This window comes from Biomphalaria glabrata, chromosome 14 (genome assembly GCF_947242115.1).
Source record: "Biomphalaria glabrata chromosome 14, xgBioGlab47.1, whole genome shotgun sequence".
Lineage (NCBI taxonomy): Eukaryota > Metazoa > Mollusca > Gastropoda > Planorbidae > Biomphalaria > Biomphalaria glabrata.
In genome coordinates, this window is record NC_074724.1 from 26,287,432 (window position 1) to 26,305,358 (window position 17,927).

Consider the following 17,927-nt stretch of genomic DNA (forward strand, 5'->3'; position numbering starts at 1 on the left):
GAAGAGAAGTAGACACCTGTAAGTGAGAGGAACACCAGAAATGTAACTTCTCCATATGGAAGTATTGGCTTTGTTGTTTCCTTGACATGTTTCAGATGTTCCTTCAGATAATTACACCCCTTGCTGTTATGGTGTGTGTGTGTGATTCTATGGTGATGGTGAGACAAAGTTTATGATTGGTTTGCTATTATGCAGTGTTGATGATTCAATATAAGCGGTACTGTTGTAATCTGTCTTGGGTACAGCAGGTGAGTCCAGAACGCCAGAGTGTAAAGACGTGTTTTTGTAGTACGCTGTGTGTAAAATACCATTCTATAGTATTACTAAAGTCTGCTGCATTCATTTTATTTCATGTCAAGTTGAATTTGTCTATATTGTAATAAAAGTTATATTTAGTTTCGTTCACAAAGAGGTTATTCAAATTATTTCAAGTTTTGTAAGTTAAGATTTAAAAAACATAAAGCGGTTAAGTTGTCTACCAGCAGTTTGGTGCTACAAGCCAAAGACCGTTCACAACACTAGCGCGAACCTCTAGTAGGTCAACGGGAAATGACAGTGGGTAGGGTTCGAAACCGTGCCATTTGAGACCACCGAACGAATGTCCGGAGCGCATACCACACGACCAGGCAGTCGTCCAGTATGTTTTCATGGAGGGCGTTATCAATACGCTTTAGTTCGTTGATAGGTTTCTTGTTCTAAAATTCCAACTTCCGTGTTGTTTTAAAGTGTGGACTCCTATTTAATTTCGTTCCTAATGCACAGAGATATCAGATGTACACGCTGCAGTCAAATCTAGCACTCTTGTTTTGATTGTGTGTTTACCTTTCAAGAGTTTCTCGGTGATCGATCTACCGTGTCATTGATCCAATCTCTGTCAGGCTGATTACAATCAACTTTTTCAATTATCCAGGGTGTCACTAAAATTGATAGCAGACCTCATTGTATAATCCCGTGAAAGCATCAAACAAGCACACACACACCCAAGCTCTCACTATCAATATGTTGTATGTAGTATTGCAGAGACCATTAGCAGGTATATTAATAACTGACTTCTACGTTCTCAATCTACGAACTATCTTTGCCCAGAGATTCGTTCAGCAAAGGTTTGTGTTACTGTATAGAGCTTTAAATAATAACACGCACTTTTAGTAAAAGAAGTAGAAAGATTAAAGTCTATCAAGAAAAACTAACAATTTACATGGCTAAGTAAATTAGAACTTGAATTAGGCTTACATATATTATTATAACTGATGCGGGGACTGCCGAGAATCTATTTAAGCTTGTTTTTGTCTGTCTTGAGCTTTAGTTCTTAATCACCTCTCAAATGTAAGTGACATCTCTTTTAATAGCCCTGATAGAAATTCTGTAATTGGTCAGAGAGCATGTAACTTTCAAGGTTTAATTAAACAAGAATGACAAAACACTTCATTTCAACACAGTACACACTGACACATCTAGACTCTAATCCAGTTTAGCACAGCAGTACAAGACAGTTCATTATACACAACATGAGACACAAATGCACAACTATTTTTATTTTAGTATTATTATTATGACATCTATGGTGCCATACAGGATGAAACAGGGTGGAGGACACGCACTAACCATGAGATATATCAATTGTATGAAGACCCACCAATAGTGGCGGAAATAAAAAAAGAACAGACTACGTTGGGCAGGTCAGCTTGAAAGAATGTCAGACAACAGAGGAGCGAAAATCGTATACAGGCAAAAACCAAAAGGCAGGCGACCCAAAGGCAGACCCCGAATGCGATGGATTGACGATGTGGAAGCAGATCTGAAGCAGCTAGGGGTTAGGGCGTGGAGACGAAAGGCCCAGGAGAGATCTGAATGGAAGTATGTGTTAAAGCAGGCCAGAGCCCTCTATGGGCTGTAGCGCCACTGAGATGGATAGATAGATGGATTATTATTATGACTATTATTATGACTATTATTATGTAAGAAACATAACATAATAACATAGCATGAGCTAGCCAGGAAAACCAGTGACTTGGCAAAATTTAAGTCATTAGTTAATATGCATGACTGAATGCATGACGCGTAGAACGTAATCATCTTCTTTTTTGAAGTAACGTGTGTATTAAATAAGATAAGATAAACGAACGAGTATTCATTCTCTGGCCTTGCCCGGGTCGATTTTCGCTTAAAAGAGAAACCAATTTCATTGTATTCACTTTGTCAGTGTCCATTGAGAAATGTTCTGGTGATGTGGCAGGTTTGCAGCAATACCCACCTTTGACAGGTAACGAGAACTTTCTTAGGAATGTTAAGGTCTTGAGGGTATCTGTGAAGTCAGTTGTCCCTCTTTTGATATAACGATGGGGAATATTATTAGTATTATTATTATTATTATTATAAAAGAGCGAGTATTCGAGGGTCGAGTTTCGTTAAAGGGAAACAAAATTCATCGTAGCCCCTTTATCAGTTTCCACTAAGGAATTTTCTGGTGATGTGGCAGGTCTGCAGCAGTACCGCCCTCTGACAGGCAACGAGAATGTTCCTAGGAATGCCAAGGGCCTTGAAGGTATCTGTGAGGTCAGTTGTTATTATTCCCTCGGTTGATATGACAATGGGGTATATTGTTATTTTAGATAATTTCCATAAACGCTTAATCTCCAAGCCAAGGTTCCCATATTTTCGTTGTTTTTCCATCTCAGTTTTTTTTTAAATTATGACATAGTGGTACGGCGATGTCAATAATGGTAGCGGCCTTTTCTTTTTTATCGATGAGCAGCAGATCAGGGCGATTAAAATCTACCGTTTTGTCAGGCTAGGCCTATCCCAGTACAGTAGATGATCCGTAGACTCGAGAATCTCTTGTGGTGAGTATTTATAATATGGAGGAGTATCCTTACCGATCAAATTGTGTGTCGAAGCCAAGTGCTGGTGTATTAGCTTTGCAACTTGGTTATGGCGACCTAGGTAGGCAGATTCCGATAGGGCTGAACAGCAGCCTGAACATCCCGCCATTATGTGTTCAATTGACTCACCCACATTTCCACATTTTCGGCATTTGTCAACAATATTGAGTTTAAGGATATGTTTCTCGTAATTTTTTGTTCTAATTACTCTGTCCTGTATTGCTGTGACAAAGCCTTCAGTTTCAGGGTAAAGATGACCTGCTTTTAGCCATGCTAAGGAAGCAGCCTTGTCAATGTTGTCCCCATGTAATAAAGCCGGGAGTGTTTTTTCTTCCCATTGGCGAATCTCATGCCCGACTTCCTCCAAACCGACATTAACATCAATATTGTTTAGGTTCAGAGGGGTTGCATCTAATCATATTTGCGTAGGAAGGAAACTAGTTCATTGCTGAAGGCGTGCAGTTTTGATCGTATTTTGGAAACTTGCGTCTTACACAGTTTGAAGATGTTCTGCAATCCACGGCCTCCATCCTTCCGGGGCAGGTATAGCCTTATGGTGGAGGACTTGGGGTTTATTATAAGATTATTATTATTATTATTATTATTATTATTATTATTATGCTAACACAGATGAAACTAGTCGGAACATTAGTGTACATAGTACTCGGATTTCTGTTAATAAGCAGCACCATCCTTGCAGAGCAGAACACCTTCAGGGGAGATGATCACAGTTCACGATATCTTGGTAGATCCAAGGTAAGTTAGTAGAGTATCTTCGTTACATAATGTATCAGTATTTAGCCAGTTGAGTATCTTCGATACATGATGTATCAGTATTTAGCCAGTAGAGTATCTTCGATACATGATGTATCAGTATTTAGCCAGTAGAGTAGGGTATCTTCGTTACATAATGTATCAACTTTTAGCCAGTAGAGTGTCTTCGTTATATAATGTATTAGCATTTAGCCAGTAGAGTGTCTGCATTGCAGTCTGTCAAAATGTATCCAGTAGCGTGTCTTCGTTGCAGAATGTGTCAAATTTAGCCACTGACATCTCGAATACCATGCCAAAATCTGACATTAGTATTCAGAGACATTGTGCTAAGAATATTTTAAACCACTAAGATTAGCTGCATAGAACGTAGTCCCCTTGTTTTGTGGTCACATTAGCCACCCAGATTACCGACCATATTTATTTACAGCCCCTACTGTTGTGTATATTTCAACTTTTAACTAGATTCCACACATAGTAAAGCCAGAATGTTTTTTTTTTGGTTCCAAAGATAAAGAATCTGTTAAAATTATTTGTATATTTTTCTTAATCTGTTGCCCATGGGCATATATATTGTAATTTCTAACAAGGATATAAGAGAGAGAGAGAGAGAGAGAGAGAGAGGCCACGAAGAACAGAAAGAGATTAATAGATAAAACGAAAGACGGGTCAAGTTCAAGGTTGATAAAAGTTCGACCCTTAATGAACACATTGCAGGTTTGTTTTGAAAACGAGGCTTGAATTTGCATGTTCAATGTGTGAATAAAGACCACCAAGTGAATGTAATTGACGGACCTTAGAATGTCATAATAACGCCCCTATCACATGAACACAAAATTTAAACATGTTTTTTTTTTCATTCAACAGACAAGAGAAAGAGAGCTAGAGAAGAGAAAAATTAACGAAGGTCTTTATTCTGAGAGCAGAGAATTGCATACTAGAGTTTAATTATTTTGTATTTGCCTAATTTGCTACGAAATTTAAAAAATATATATTAGAAGGTTTTAATTGTAACTATCAATTTTTCTGTCTTGGTATTTTGTAATGTGTCAGTGTTACTGTTGAGTATTTAAGGTATCTTTACTTACAAACTATAAGAAGAAGCTTGCATGCTAATGTGCGGGCATGTTTTGAATAGTAGACGAAGAGTTGATACCACCTCCATACAGCAGCGGCGACACATAGTTTAAAATAAGAGGACCTCTAAGAGCTTTGAAATTCGATTCTGCAATGCTAATTAATAAGTCAATAGCAAATACTATATGCTTTTTAAAAAACAAAGTATATTAATATTTTCTTATTCTTATTCACTAGAAACACAAAATAATCTATTTATTAAAATAATAAAATTAAAAGTATTTTTATCCACCACATAGACATGTACACAATGTTTATAATTCTATTATTATTATTATTATATTTTATTATTTTGTTACCTTGTATCATATACTATACGTAGAGAAAAATAAGTGGAGTAGAGTTGATTTTATCTTTACTAACTCAGAACCAATTTAATTTGTGGGCTGTGCTTCTAAGAGTCCTCTACTACCAATGTAACATATTAAATGGCCTAGGTGCAACATTTGCAAATGCCAAAGCCAGGATTGGGCATGATCAATAGTCGCCTTTTATATGTCAAGACTAATCTGAACCTAAAGAGAAATCTACTTGTCAACAAATGACTCGTCTCTTTCAAGTCTAATGTGAAAGCCATTATGCTATATTTAGATTTAGCTGAGACTAGGAGGACAGTTTAAAATTCGATTGAAAAGTTTTAAACTTTTATTAACGGTTGCCTACGTTGGATGGCTGCCTGGTCGTGCGGTTTGCGCGCTGGACTGTCGTTCGGACTTATCGATGGTCCCGGGTTCAAACCCTGCCCGCTCCCATCCCGTCGTCCCTTCGTCCTGCGGGAGGTTTGGACTAGGAAGTAAATTATCTTCAACTCTGAAAGAACATTCGAAATATTAAAAGCAAACATTTTACAATTCTTCACGTTCACTGCCCATACACCAAGAGCAACTTCCTGAGAAGAATCAGCCCCAACTTCCTGAGAAGAATCAGCCCCAACTTTCTGAGAAGAATCAGCCCCAACTTTCTGAAGAAGAAATCAGAAAGAGAAGATAGGGCTGGATTGGATTATGAATTCTCAAGGGAGTCCATGGAGCATCTGGTGACTCGAATTTGAGCTGGACACCTTAGAGTCTGATTATACCTGGAACAAGATGAAACGATGGCCTACGACAAGGGACTCTCTTGAGTTGTAAGTAAGCTAAAAAAAAAAAACAACTAAAGTTCCCCTTTTAGACCATGCAGTTTCTGTGGCCCACGGTTAACAAGGGAATCATCTAGCCAACACAACGACCAACCGCCTTTACTTTTCCTCAACTAATGTCAGGTACCCATTAGAATTGGATGGAATCATAGACGAACTTATAATGCCGAAATTCAAAATCACCGGGTTTCGAACCCAAGACCCTTAATAAAGTGTGCTTATTTTTGGGAAAGATTAGGAGGACCTCAAAACCGGCATTGATGGTGGCTTTGAAGGCACATCCAACGTTATATAAATGGATAGCTGTTTTTGGATAGCTTTCAATTGTTTGATGTAATTCCTCAGTGAGGCTAATGTTTACTCAATGTGTTTTAATTGTGGGAGCTATGTTCGAAAACATAGTGTTTTATTTTCTCTGTTGTTTGGGGTAGATGATGTTTTGGAGTATTTTATCAGCCATTTGAATCAGAGTTCTTGGCTTCCTTTCTTCGATATTCTAGCTCTCTGTGTTAATAGTTTATTAATATCGTTATCCTTCGACCTTCTGAATCTCTCACTAGCCTCTAGTACTGCCAGGGCCGTACTTAATTCATTGGAGGCCCTAAGTAAAGGAATTTGGTGGCTCTAAATAAAAAAGAAAAATACAAAATAAACACCGAAAAAAAATTAAATTACGCAATTCAGAAAAAAAAATGTCTTGCAACAGAAGTAGATTTAAATATTTATCTAGAAATGTGAGTCACATTAGATGTAGGCTAGTAGAAGAATAGTCCTAGTGCTCTGCTGTATTTGAGATTTGATCGAAATTTCGCAATGTTTTAAGTTCTGTGCGAGACCTCCACCAATCGGAGTCTCAAGGCGGCTGCCTAGTTTGCCTATGACTAAGGCGGCCCAGGTGCTGCTCTGTTGCGCCTTAGCTTGAGAGGCTCAATATTGGATCCTTCTTCACAGGCTGCTGCAGGAGTTGCTTTTATACCTCCACTGATTAGACGCAAGGCTTGGTTTTGGGTTGTGGCTAATGAAGATTGAAAGGTTTCGCTGGCAGCTACTTGCAATTACAAACGACAATCACAAAGAGGAGTGGTTCAATGGCCCGACGGGTTGCCTGAATCAGCTTTATACCGCAGATATGAATGCTTGTTTAACATATGTAACGTATTATGGTTCGATTTAATGTCAGGTTAAAGTTTGCAATAAAAGTTTGAAATAAAAAAATAAAACTATTCTTCATATGAATTACAACGCGAGCTTTTCATTATGGTATCCAAGCTGTTAATGCTAATTAGCACACGCACTATATCACACCACTTTGTTGGCTAGAGTGTATTTACTTTCCAGTAATCATCACCGACTCCACTATAGTTAAAATCTTTGCTCCCTCCACTGTGGACGTGGTCATCGGTCCCAGTGTACCCTAGCATGATTACCGTGGCTCCGCTGCTGCCAGGGCACGTGGCGGTATTGTAGTGATACTGCGTCCAGGCTCCGTCATCCTCAAGCTTGACGTCAAGCCACTCCCCAACAGAGACCTGCTTGGAACATCCATGTGGGTGAGACACAATCACGTTAAGCCTGCACCCCCCACGTTCTTTCACGTATCTGTCGTTTATTTTTCTGTACAATTCTTCTCGCTGATCGCACAGGTCTTTAAGCTTTGACAGCAAATCTAGGTCACACGTGATGCATTTCAACCAGCACCAATCAAAGTTGGGCTTATTCAGCGTGGCCATTTTGACTCCGTATATTAGTGTTTTGGGACATTCGTTTTCATCAAAGAATATTCTGCAAGTTGCGTTTTCGGCTTCCTTGTTGTTGAAGATGACGTGTCTTGCCGTTATGATTTTGACCCATCCGAATTCTCGGCTTGGCTCTTTCGACTGCTTGCAGTTTTCGCACAAGCAGTGTCTTGGTGGGACGACCTTGACCCAACCAGACTCCTCGTGGGGCTTATCTGATTCGTCACAGGTCTCGTAGATTCGCTTCAAATCAGTCAGCTCCTCGACTGCTTTCAGATCCTCGTACATCTCGTCATCTGAGGCACGTGGGTCTGACTTCATTTTTACGTCACACACTCGACCGGTTCCAGAGGCCATTGAATATTCGCCACGTTTATTCCAAAAGAGATAGGGAGTAGTTGTATGCGGCATGACTTCCGGTCTTTTGTGGCTGACGTAATTGGTGCTTATCCTCACAGTCAGTTCAGCAGTCATTTTAATAAAATCAAAAATATCCTTATCCCTGTAATCCTCTGGCAAATGCTGGAGAGTGAAGGCATTTATTGGGATGAAATTTGCATGGCTTTTATTCTTCTTACAATCGTTCCTATGCTTGTGAAGATCAGCCTCGTTTTGACTAAACTGTACGTCTGCTTCACCTGGATTTAAAAAAATAAGATCTGATTACTTCGTATGTAAGAAATGAATTACGAAACAATAGTTTTATAGAGGGCATCTTCCATTATCCTTTCAAGGAAGATATTGAAGAGTGTTGGTAAAAGGGAAAAGAAGAAGAGGCAGACAGAAAAAGCGATGGGAGGACAACATTAAAGAATGGACAGGCCTGCCATTGAGAGAGGTTCTGAACAAGGCAAAAAAAAGGGAGGAATGGAGAAAGACGGTCGACAAATCTTGCCTGGTGCCCCAACGGTCCAACAGACTAAGGGATAGGTAAAGGTAAAGGTAAAGGTAAGTTTTATAGAAAGTTTAACTTTTCAGACAGCGCTAGCTAGAGGAAGTGAGACAGAGACTTACAAGAAGACGTGAGAGAGACACAGGGAGAAAGGACTTTGTCACGGACTTGACATGAACGTGAATAGTAGAAAGAGACAAATACAGGCCGAGAGACCACGCGTGAAACACTAAATCAGGAAATGGGATTATGGGAAAATTTAAAAAGTTGAACTCGAATTCCTGATAGAGTGCGGAAGAGATTTTGTGCTAAAGGCTTTTCTTAGTCTTGGACTTAATATTCAAGTAGTAAAATAATATGATTTTGTGTCTTGTTCTGATTAGGCTCATTATATGATGATAACCAATACTTTATTGCACACCGAGTGTAGTAACATAGTTAGAACTATTTCTTAAGAAAATGGCGGACTAGATCTCACTTCACACAGAACGACCACATGCTGAGATTCATACATCTTTTAACTACGCTCCTAAATATGTATCTGGTATTTTATAATTAAATTTAACAGTTATCAGGAAAGAGTGTCTGATATAGTGTTGATATGAACCACTTGATTACGACAAACATTAATTTTATAGCCTCCTGCACATCTCTACATATCTCAGAGGTGATAGAGTTACAATGATTCCTCTTCAGGAATAGACAGAAGGAAAGAAAAAGAGAAACAAAGAGAAAATAACTGAAAAAAAATAGCAAGAAAAAACGAGACTAAGATAATACAACAAAGAGACCGAGAGATAGATAGAGAGAGAGAGATAGAGAGAGAAAGAGAGAAAGAAAGTAAAAGAGGGAAAACGAGGGAAAACGAGGGAATACAAAGAAGGAAGGACAGATTGAATACGGCAAAGAAAGAGTGAGGGATACAGAGAGAAATAAAACGAGCAAGCCAGAGAAAAAGAGAAAAAAATTAGCTACAAATAAAGAAATGGAGGAAATAACTGAAACTAAGTGATAGAGAAAGTGAGACTTTAAGTGATAGAGAAAGTTAGACTTTAAGTGATAGAGAAAGTGAGACTTTAAGTGATAGAGAAAGTTAGACTTTAAGTGATAGAGAAAGTTAGACTTTAAGTGATAGAGAAAGTTAGACTTTAAGTGATAGAGAAAGTGAGACTTTAAGTGATAGAGAAAGTGAGACTTTAAGTGATATAGAAAGTGAGACTTTAAGTGATATAGAAAGTTAGACTTTAAGTGATAGAGAAAGTGAGACTTTAAGTGATATAGAAAGTTAGACTTTAAGTGATAGAAAAAGTTAGACTTTAAGTGATAGAGAAAGTTAGACTTTAAGTGATAGAGAAAGTGAGACTTTAAGTGATAGAGAACGTGACACTTTAAGTGATAGAGAAAGTGAGACTTTAAGTGATAGAGAAAGTGAGACTTTAAGTGATAGAGAAAGTTAGACTTTAATGATAGAGAAAGTGAGACTTTAAGTGATAGAGAAAGTTAGACTTTAAGTGATAGAGAAAGTGAGACTTTAAGTGATAGAGAAAGTTAGACTTTAAGTGATAGAGAAAGTGAGACTTTAAGTGATAGAGAAACCAAATGAAACCCCAACCCCCTGGGGATCGGAATTTAGTGAATGATTTTTTGATTTTGTTTATTTTAGGTGAGATTTTAATACTAAACCATCACTTGCCCCAGCACAACCAATGGGGTTTTGAGTTTAAAACCCCCTATCAGGGGGGTTTGAGTTTAAAACCCCCTACCGGGGGAGGGGTTCGAGTTTAAAAACCCCTACCAGGGGTTTTAAGTTTAAAACCCCCTACCAGGGGTTTTGAGTTTTAAACCCCCTACTTGGGGTTTTTGCAGTTAACTCCCCCTCTTCTATAAAACAAAACAAAAAAAAATGCAAACGAATATCCCCTAATTCCAAGAGCACAGTTAAGGGAGATATTCATTTTAAACCCCCCCTCCAAAATTTATGATAAACACCCTCTTCAATATAAAAAAAAGCTAATTACGCACTCAAAATGTTATGAGCGTAGCTAAATGGGTTTTGACTTAGTTTTGAGTTTAAACCCCACTTCAGCGGGGTTTTTAGGTAAAAAATACCTCTTTAATAATAAAAACAAAGCAAATTATACACTCAAAATGTTATGAGTGTAGTCAAAGGGGTTTTGAGTTTAAACTCCCCTCCAGTGGAGTTTGAAGCTAAAAAATACCTCTTCAATATAAATAAAAGCAAATTACTCACTCTAAAATTTATATGCGTAGCCAAAGGGGTTTTGAGTTTAAACCCCCCGCCAGGGGGTTTGAGGCTAAAAAATACATCTTCAGTTGAAGAAAAAAAGCAAATTACGCACTCAAAATGCTATGAGCGTTGCCAAAAGGGGTTTAGAGTTTAAACCCCTATTCAGATGGATATGATGCTAAAAAGTACCTCTTCAATATAAAAAAAAAAGCAAATTACACACTAAAATTATTTGAGCGTAGCCAATCCAATCGGGGGTTTTGAGTTTAAACCCCTGTTCTACAGATAGCTTTTTTAAAAAGTTTAAAACCCCTCCAGATGGTTTTGAGTTTAAGATCCCTATTTTGAGGTGGAAAACCCCCAACAGATGATTTTGACGATAAAACTTCTCTTTTCGATATAAAATCTAAAGCAAACTACAGTCACTTAATTCCAAGAGCGTATTCAAGAGAGGTTACACATTTTTACCAGTGGCAGGGCTCCCTTAATAAACTGCAGTGAATAGTCATCTGCCGAAATTGAAAAACACTAAATGTGGTTCAACAAAGATGGCTAAGACAGATTTTAGGAGTCAGTTATAGAGATCGGGTTTAAATCAAGGAAATCCTATGCCGAACTGGGAGTCGACCCTTTAGTAAGATTGTGAGCGAGCGACGCATGATGTTTGCGGGACATCTTCTCCGACAAAATGAATTACGCATAAGAAGAGTTGCAATGATATCCTTGTACAACTTGACGCCACTCATTCATTGAGGTCCTCGTGGCAGGTGGGAAGAGGCTTCAGACATTACCAGTGACAGATTTTTATGGAAACAGCTTGACGTCAAATGCTCCGAACGGCGCGGGAGGGACTAAGTCAGTAAGAATAGCACATTAGGTTTTTGAAATAAAATTTTTTAATAGCAGGAAAATGCACTGTAGATACCTCAGAATATGCATTTTGTTGGCTTTTAATACCAGAACTAGTGCTTGGCGGCGGGGCTAAGCGCTGCGAACTCCCCCAGACCCCCTTGCTAGCAAGGGCGGGGAGTCTACAATAAACAATAAACGTCTTCCGAAAGGGTCAGAATGTAATAAAGCTTAATTATGTACACACACACACACATATTTTTTTTTCGCGCCCCCCCCCCCAAAACCCTCCCCGAAAAAAAATCCTGGCTACGCCCATGTATAGTAGTACAAGAAAATGGAATTAAAAAACTATTAGCCAACACCAAACCAAATAAAGCTTCTGGACCTGATGGTATTCCAGCTAGATTACTCAAAGAACTAAGTAATGAGCTAGCCCCAGTGTTCAAAATACTCTTTCAGGCTTCACTTAACCAGGGCAGAGTACCAAAGGACTGGAAAGAAGCTAATGTCACCCCCCTATTTAAAAAAGGAGAAAAATCTGACCCAGGAAACTACAGACCAGTATCACTTACCAGCATCACATGTAAAATCCTAGAACACATAATATGTAGCAACATCATAAACCACTTAGACAAACATAATGTCCTCACACCATACCAACATGGCTTTAGGAAATATAGATCATGTGAAACACAACTAATAGGACTAATTGATGATTTTTCAAAAGGTTTAGATAATAGTGAACAAATAGATGCTATGTTACTAGATTTTTCTAAGGCTTTTGACAAAGTTCACCACCATAGTTTGCTTAAAAAATTAAAATATTTCGGCATTAATGGTCCACTGCATCAGTGGATTAAAGATTTTCGGATAGGGAGAGAACAAACTGTAATAATAAATGGCTCTAAATCAACACCGATAACAGTAAACTCATGTGTACCTCAAGGAACAGTCTTGGGTCCACTACTATTTTTAATTTACATAAATGATTAACCAAATTGCATTACTTCAGGAACAAAAGTCAGATTATGTGCAGACGATTGCATAATATATAGAACAATAAAAACAACACAAGACACAGATATTTTACAAAGAGAATTAGATGAATTACAGAAATGGGAATCAAATTGGAGCATGTCTTTCCACCCAGAAAAATGTCAGTTGTTAAGAGTAACAAAAAAACTAAAACAAATTAATTCCACTTATCTTATTCATGGCAAACCAGTAACACAGACTAAAAACGCAAAATACCTAGGTGTTATAATAAATGAAAAACTGTCATGGAATCCACATATTGATGAAACTACAAAAAAATCAAACAAAGCATTAGGATTTATTAAAAGAAATTTCTATAAATCAAATAAGAACATAAAACTAAAATGTTATTTAACCTTGGTTAGGCCAATAATAGAATATGCATCCTCTGTTTGGGACCCCTCAACTCAAGAAAACATTAAGAAACTAGAACAGACACAAAATAGAGCAGTGCGATTCATAACAAACGAATATTCACATTTGACTAGAGTAACACCTTTAGTAAGATCACTAAATTTAGAAAGCCTTCAGGACAGAAGGCTCAAAAGTAAAGTAGCAGTCATACATAGGACACTGAACCATAATCTTCAAATACAAAAACAAAATACTCTGAAAGACACAAAGATAAAGGCACATTCCTCGTCCCATATGCTAGGACAAATTTGTACAAATACTCCTTCTTCCCTAGTGCTATTAGAGCATGGAATGGGTTGCCTGAGCTAGCCAGGAAAACCAGTGACTTGGCAGAATTTAAGTCATTGGTTAATATGCATGACTAAATGCATGACGCGTAGGACGTAATCATCTTCTTTTTTGAAGTAACGTCTGTATTATATAAGATAAGATAAGAATAGCACATTAGGTTTTTGAAATAAAACTTTTTAATAGCAGGAAAATGCACTGTAGATAGGCCTACCTCAGAATAGACCCTAGCGCTCCCCCAGACACCCTTGCTAGTAATGGTGGGGAATCTACAATTTTTCCACTAACTCATGGAAGAACCTATTCTAGGGCACAATAAACGTCTTCCGAAAGAATGAAGGGTCAGAATGCAATAAAGATTATGTACACACACATACACATAAATACATATTAAAAAAAAATTCGCGGGGGGGGGGGTGTCGGGGGGGGGGCATGCTTTAAGTGATAGAGAACGTGACACTTTAAGTGATAGAGAAAGTTAGACTTTAAGTGATAGAGAAAGTTAGACTTTAAGTGATAGAGAAAGTTAGACTTTAAGTGATAGAGAAAGTTAGACTTTAAGTGATAGAGAAAGTTAGACTTTAAGTGATAGAGAAAGTTAGACTTTAAGTGATAGAGAAAGTTAGACTTTAAGTGATAGAGAAAGTTAGACTTTAAGTGATAGAGAAAGTTAGACTTTAATATATAACCTGTTTTATTGTCTAACAGTGCTATTAACTAGTAAATGACATCTTACGTAGATATATGGTGGCGAAACGTATAATCGATAACATCATACCAGTCGGTACTACTAAGATCTAGGCCTACATCTACAATCATTTAGATCTACTCAAAGCATCATTCTAACTTACTCTATGGGGTAAAAAAACATTTTCATCCACGCCCCTCCCTGCCTTAAAAGTAAATAGGCTGCAAGTCCGGACTGATGTTAACAGCCTGGTCAGATCTACGTAGGCTACACTTTTAGGACATTCTGACGTCTTAAAGAAAACCGGTAAAAATCTGATCGTTTTGGATGTGCAGACAAATTACGTAATTATTGAAAATAAAATGAAAATAATAATATATTACTGATCTGTAATTTAAAACACATGTATCAAAAGTTATATAAACAATTGCTCTTTCATTTTGTAAAACATTCCCTTTTGTTGTATTTTTAATCTGATATTATAACTGTTAATTATCGAGGGAAATATCCGAAAGGGTTAATGATTACATATTAAGAGCTTCATTTATTTAAGAAACGAAGTTCTGGCAGAACTGTATAATTAGGCTACCATAAGTTTAGAACTTAAAAAACACAGATCTGGGCTACAATTTAGGACAGAGAAAGTTTTCATTGAATTATAACCCGGGATTAAAACCTGTATACCAGACCTGCATTCTTTAGTGCACACTTGTATCTCATTCATTTACATTGAGGCAGCTCTATAACGTTGTGTTTTTAAATTTAAATATATGGATCTCTCTCTCTCTCTCTCTCTCTCTCTCTCTCTCTCTCTCTCTCTATCTCTCTCTCTCTCTCTCTTTCTCTCCACCCTCATATATATATATCATTATATATATACATGGAAAATACAATACATCTATTTGGAAAAACTCATTTCTGGCCTTAAAAGATAAGCGATTAGCAGTATCGACCTGTAGGCTACTTACCTATCCATGGGCTCTGACGTGCTTTTTCTGCCATATCAGATCAGAATAATTCGCAGCTTCCAAAATTACCTACAAAAAACACAAATTAATTTATGTGCAACCAAACTCATCAAATCTCTTTGTATAATCATCACATTTAAATAATTTTATTGGCGTAATCCTCTACGCTACAACATTGCTTGTATCAGTGTCTTTAGTCAATAAGCCTGGGTCTCCTGTGTACTATAGAGGAGAAGTTATTTCCCTTATTCGATATTAAACAAAATAATTACAGTAATTAGTTGAATAATTGTTTCTTTAAATTGATTCATGTTGGAACTGTAACTACTTGTTTAGAGTTTCAACTTGACGCCAGAATGGGTGTGCGATAAATAACAACTTCAATTATCTAAAAGAACTAAACCCTACATATTTAGCTGAATCTGTGAATACTGAATAATTAATTTCCCTTGTTGAAGTCAAAGAAAATAATTAATTACCGTTAATAAATTGTTTAATCGGTTAATTTCCTTTGTCTTATTAATGATGTCTTGTCTATGACATTGAATAATTGTGCAAATTTTCAATTGTTTCAATTGTTCAAAAAAAAAAAGGGGAGAGTACAAACGTTTTACCAGACAGACAAACAGACAGACAAAGTGATTTGATATAGCCTGTGTAAAAAAATATTCTTTAATAGTTTTGCGTCTTTAAAGAGCGTGACTTCTTGATATCAGACACACTATTGCTAAGCTGACTTCCAAAATCTGCTTTGGCTTTCTCTACTTTAAAAATATATTTTTTTTAAATACATAGAAATAGATGTAAAATAACGATGGCTTGTTTTAAAATTTTGCGGAACTCTGCAGACAAATTTCACCAGAAATCATGCATTGTCCTTGTATCTTTGTTGTAAATACATCTGACTTGAGATCAATTCAAAGGTTTTTGTTTCGTTGTTTTAGAATTTTGTTTCGTTGCCGAGAAGAGCTAGTAAAATCCTTTTTTTTAAATTTAATTTTCTGCTAATGAGAGTGTAGGTCTACTAGTTAATTATTCCAAAAGTGAGTGGAACAACTATTCAGGCCTCGTCTTCATCATTATCATTTTAATGAGGGCTTAGGAGGCTCAAATCCTCACTCAATAAGCCCTAGACAGTAACCATGCTGTTTTGCATGGTGCATATATTTCACTATATAGGTCAAGAATTAATGGTTTCCCAGACCTGTCGGGTCGTGGCACCCTGAAAACAATTTGTGACATACTAATCAGGCGTGACGATGTTATTTCCCACAATGATTAGTTACAGTAAATAGCGCTATAAATTATATAAAAACGTTAATATTTCATCTCCGCATATTACAATATACTCTTTCAGCCCCAGGGTCAACAAAATCTAAAGCCATTTCCTTATTAAAAACTCGAAGAGAGTGATTACTTTCACTAATGTCGCAAATGTAATGGGTGATAGGCCCTGTCCTTGTCGTTGATGGCTGTTTGACTTCGACAGATTACTCTGGAGATGTCTGGGTTTCTTGTACGGGTGTATTCAATGTACTTAACTAGCAAGTAACAAGACCTACGCATGTAACAAGTAGAAATGTCAAAACCGTTATACAATTTACAAAGTTAGATGATGTTTAATACTTAAAGACCACAGTCTCAGTCCGTATTATGAAGTTCTCCCCCTGGAGTCCTAACACCAACTGACTATATTTACATCAATAATTAATAGCCCAACTAAGCGTGCCGTCACTAAATGTCGGGTTCAAAATCCGTCAACTATGGTGCGTCTCTATAGGCCTACAAACTAATAATACTAAGTGTCTCACAAAAGCAATGTTTCTATAGCACAGTTTCATCCTCATTTAGTTTGCTCCATCGAAGATGGTGAAATCTAATTTTACTACGCGTGTAAATACAAGAAGAAAGTCAATAATGAACGCTAGAACCAAGTAACATCTGTATTTTACAAGATAAGATTTAATGAGCCTAATTACTTTCAAGCATTACCAAAGACATGTCCACTGTTTGTGAATCGGAAATGTCAGTACTTACAACTCTTAGATCTAGGTAGTTAAAAGAGTAATCTCCCTTGTAGATTTAATACTGACAGACAAGTCTATGCAGACTACACATTAATGTGTCAACAGTATCTAAAGCCTTTCCAGACTACACACTAATAAGTGTGCGTGTTAACTTATCTCTAAGATAACCACTGTCTAAAACTTTTGATAAAAGAAACACCAGAATCTAGGTGTTTAACAACAGAATAAAACACAGATTTCTTTGTTCGGCAGATAATCTTTATGTGATGCCATTTGCTATTATAAAAATATATACTGCACAATGCACATTTTGTATATGCTTGTGAGCCTTGGACGCTGACTACAGAGCTAGAGAGGAGGATCCTAGCAATGGAATTGAGATGCTACAGAAGGATCCTAGGTATCACATTTAAAGACCGCATCACAAACCAAGATATCAGAGACAGGGTTACTACAGCGATTGGACCCCATGATGACATGCTAGCTATCATAAAAAAAAAAAACGCAAGCTAAAAATCTATGACATTATTACAAGGTCTTCGGGGCTCGCAAAGACCTTCCTTCAGGGAACAGTACAAGGAAAAAAAAGAAGAAGAGGCAGACACAGAAAGCGATGGGAAGACAACATAAAATAATGGACGGGCCTGCCATTGAAAGAGGTTCTAACTAAAGCAAAAGACAGAGAGGAATGGAGAAAGACGGTTGAAGAATATTGCATGGTGCCCCAACGACCCAACAGACAAAGGGATAGGTAAATGTAAAAGGTAAAGGTAAAGCCTGCACAGTGTAGGTCATTATTGTACAATTAAAAATGTGGTTTAAATTTTATCTTTTTTTTTTTTTTGTGTGTG

At 37.2% G+C, this 17,927-nt stretch overlaps 1 protein-coding gene and 1 long non-coding RNA gene across 3 annotated transcripts; one reads left to right on the top strand and one right to left on the bottom strand.

Annotated features, from left to right (window-relative positions):
- The first annotated feature begins 953 nt into the window (after positions 1-953).
- On the top strand, positions 954-4,667 carry LOC129922943 (uncharacterized). Its single transcript, XR_008774868.1, has 3 exons — positions 954-1,103; positions 3,513-3,638; positions 4,521-4,667. It is a non-coding gene; the product is annotated as an uncharacterized LOC129922943 (long non-coding RNA).
- A 272-nt stretch (positions 4,668-4,939) lies between these two features.
- Positions 4,940-17,200, bottom strand: LOC106074963 (uncharacterized). Of its 2 annotated transcripts, none has more exons than XM_013235868.2 (3): positions 17,087-17,200; positions 15,050-15,118; positions 4,940-8,302 (listed from the first exon to the last, which is right to left on the bottom strand). In XM_013235868.2, exons 2-3 carry the CDS (start codon positions 15,081-15,083, stop codon positions 7,245-7,247), a joined length of 1,092 nt encoding a protein of 363 aa, XP_013091322.2. In that variant the 5' UTR covers positions 15,084-15,118; positions 17,087-17,200; the 3' UTR covers positions 4,940-7,244. The 2 variants fall into 2 exon arrangements, with proteins under 2 accessions (XP_013091322.2, XP_013091323.2); XM_013235869.2 differs by having other exon boundaries at positions 17,042-17,194.
- Positions 17,201-17,927: the final 727 nt, after the last annotated feature.

What these genes read in the sequence shown, in the direction of transcription:
- LOC106074963 (XM_013235868.2), bottom strand. Translation starts at nt 15,083, where the DNA reads ATGGCAGAAAAAGCACGTCAGAGCCCATGGATAG. An exon ending in ACGTCAGAGCCCATGGATAG is followed by an intron (nt 8,303 to 15,049) that starts GTAAGTAGCCTA and finishes TTTTAAATCCAG; the next exon opens with GTGAAGCAGACGTACAGTTT.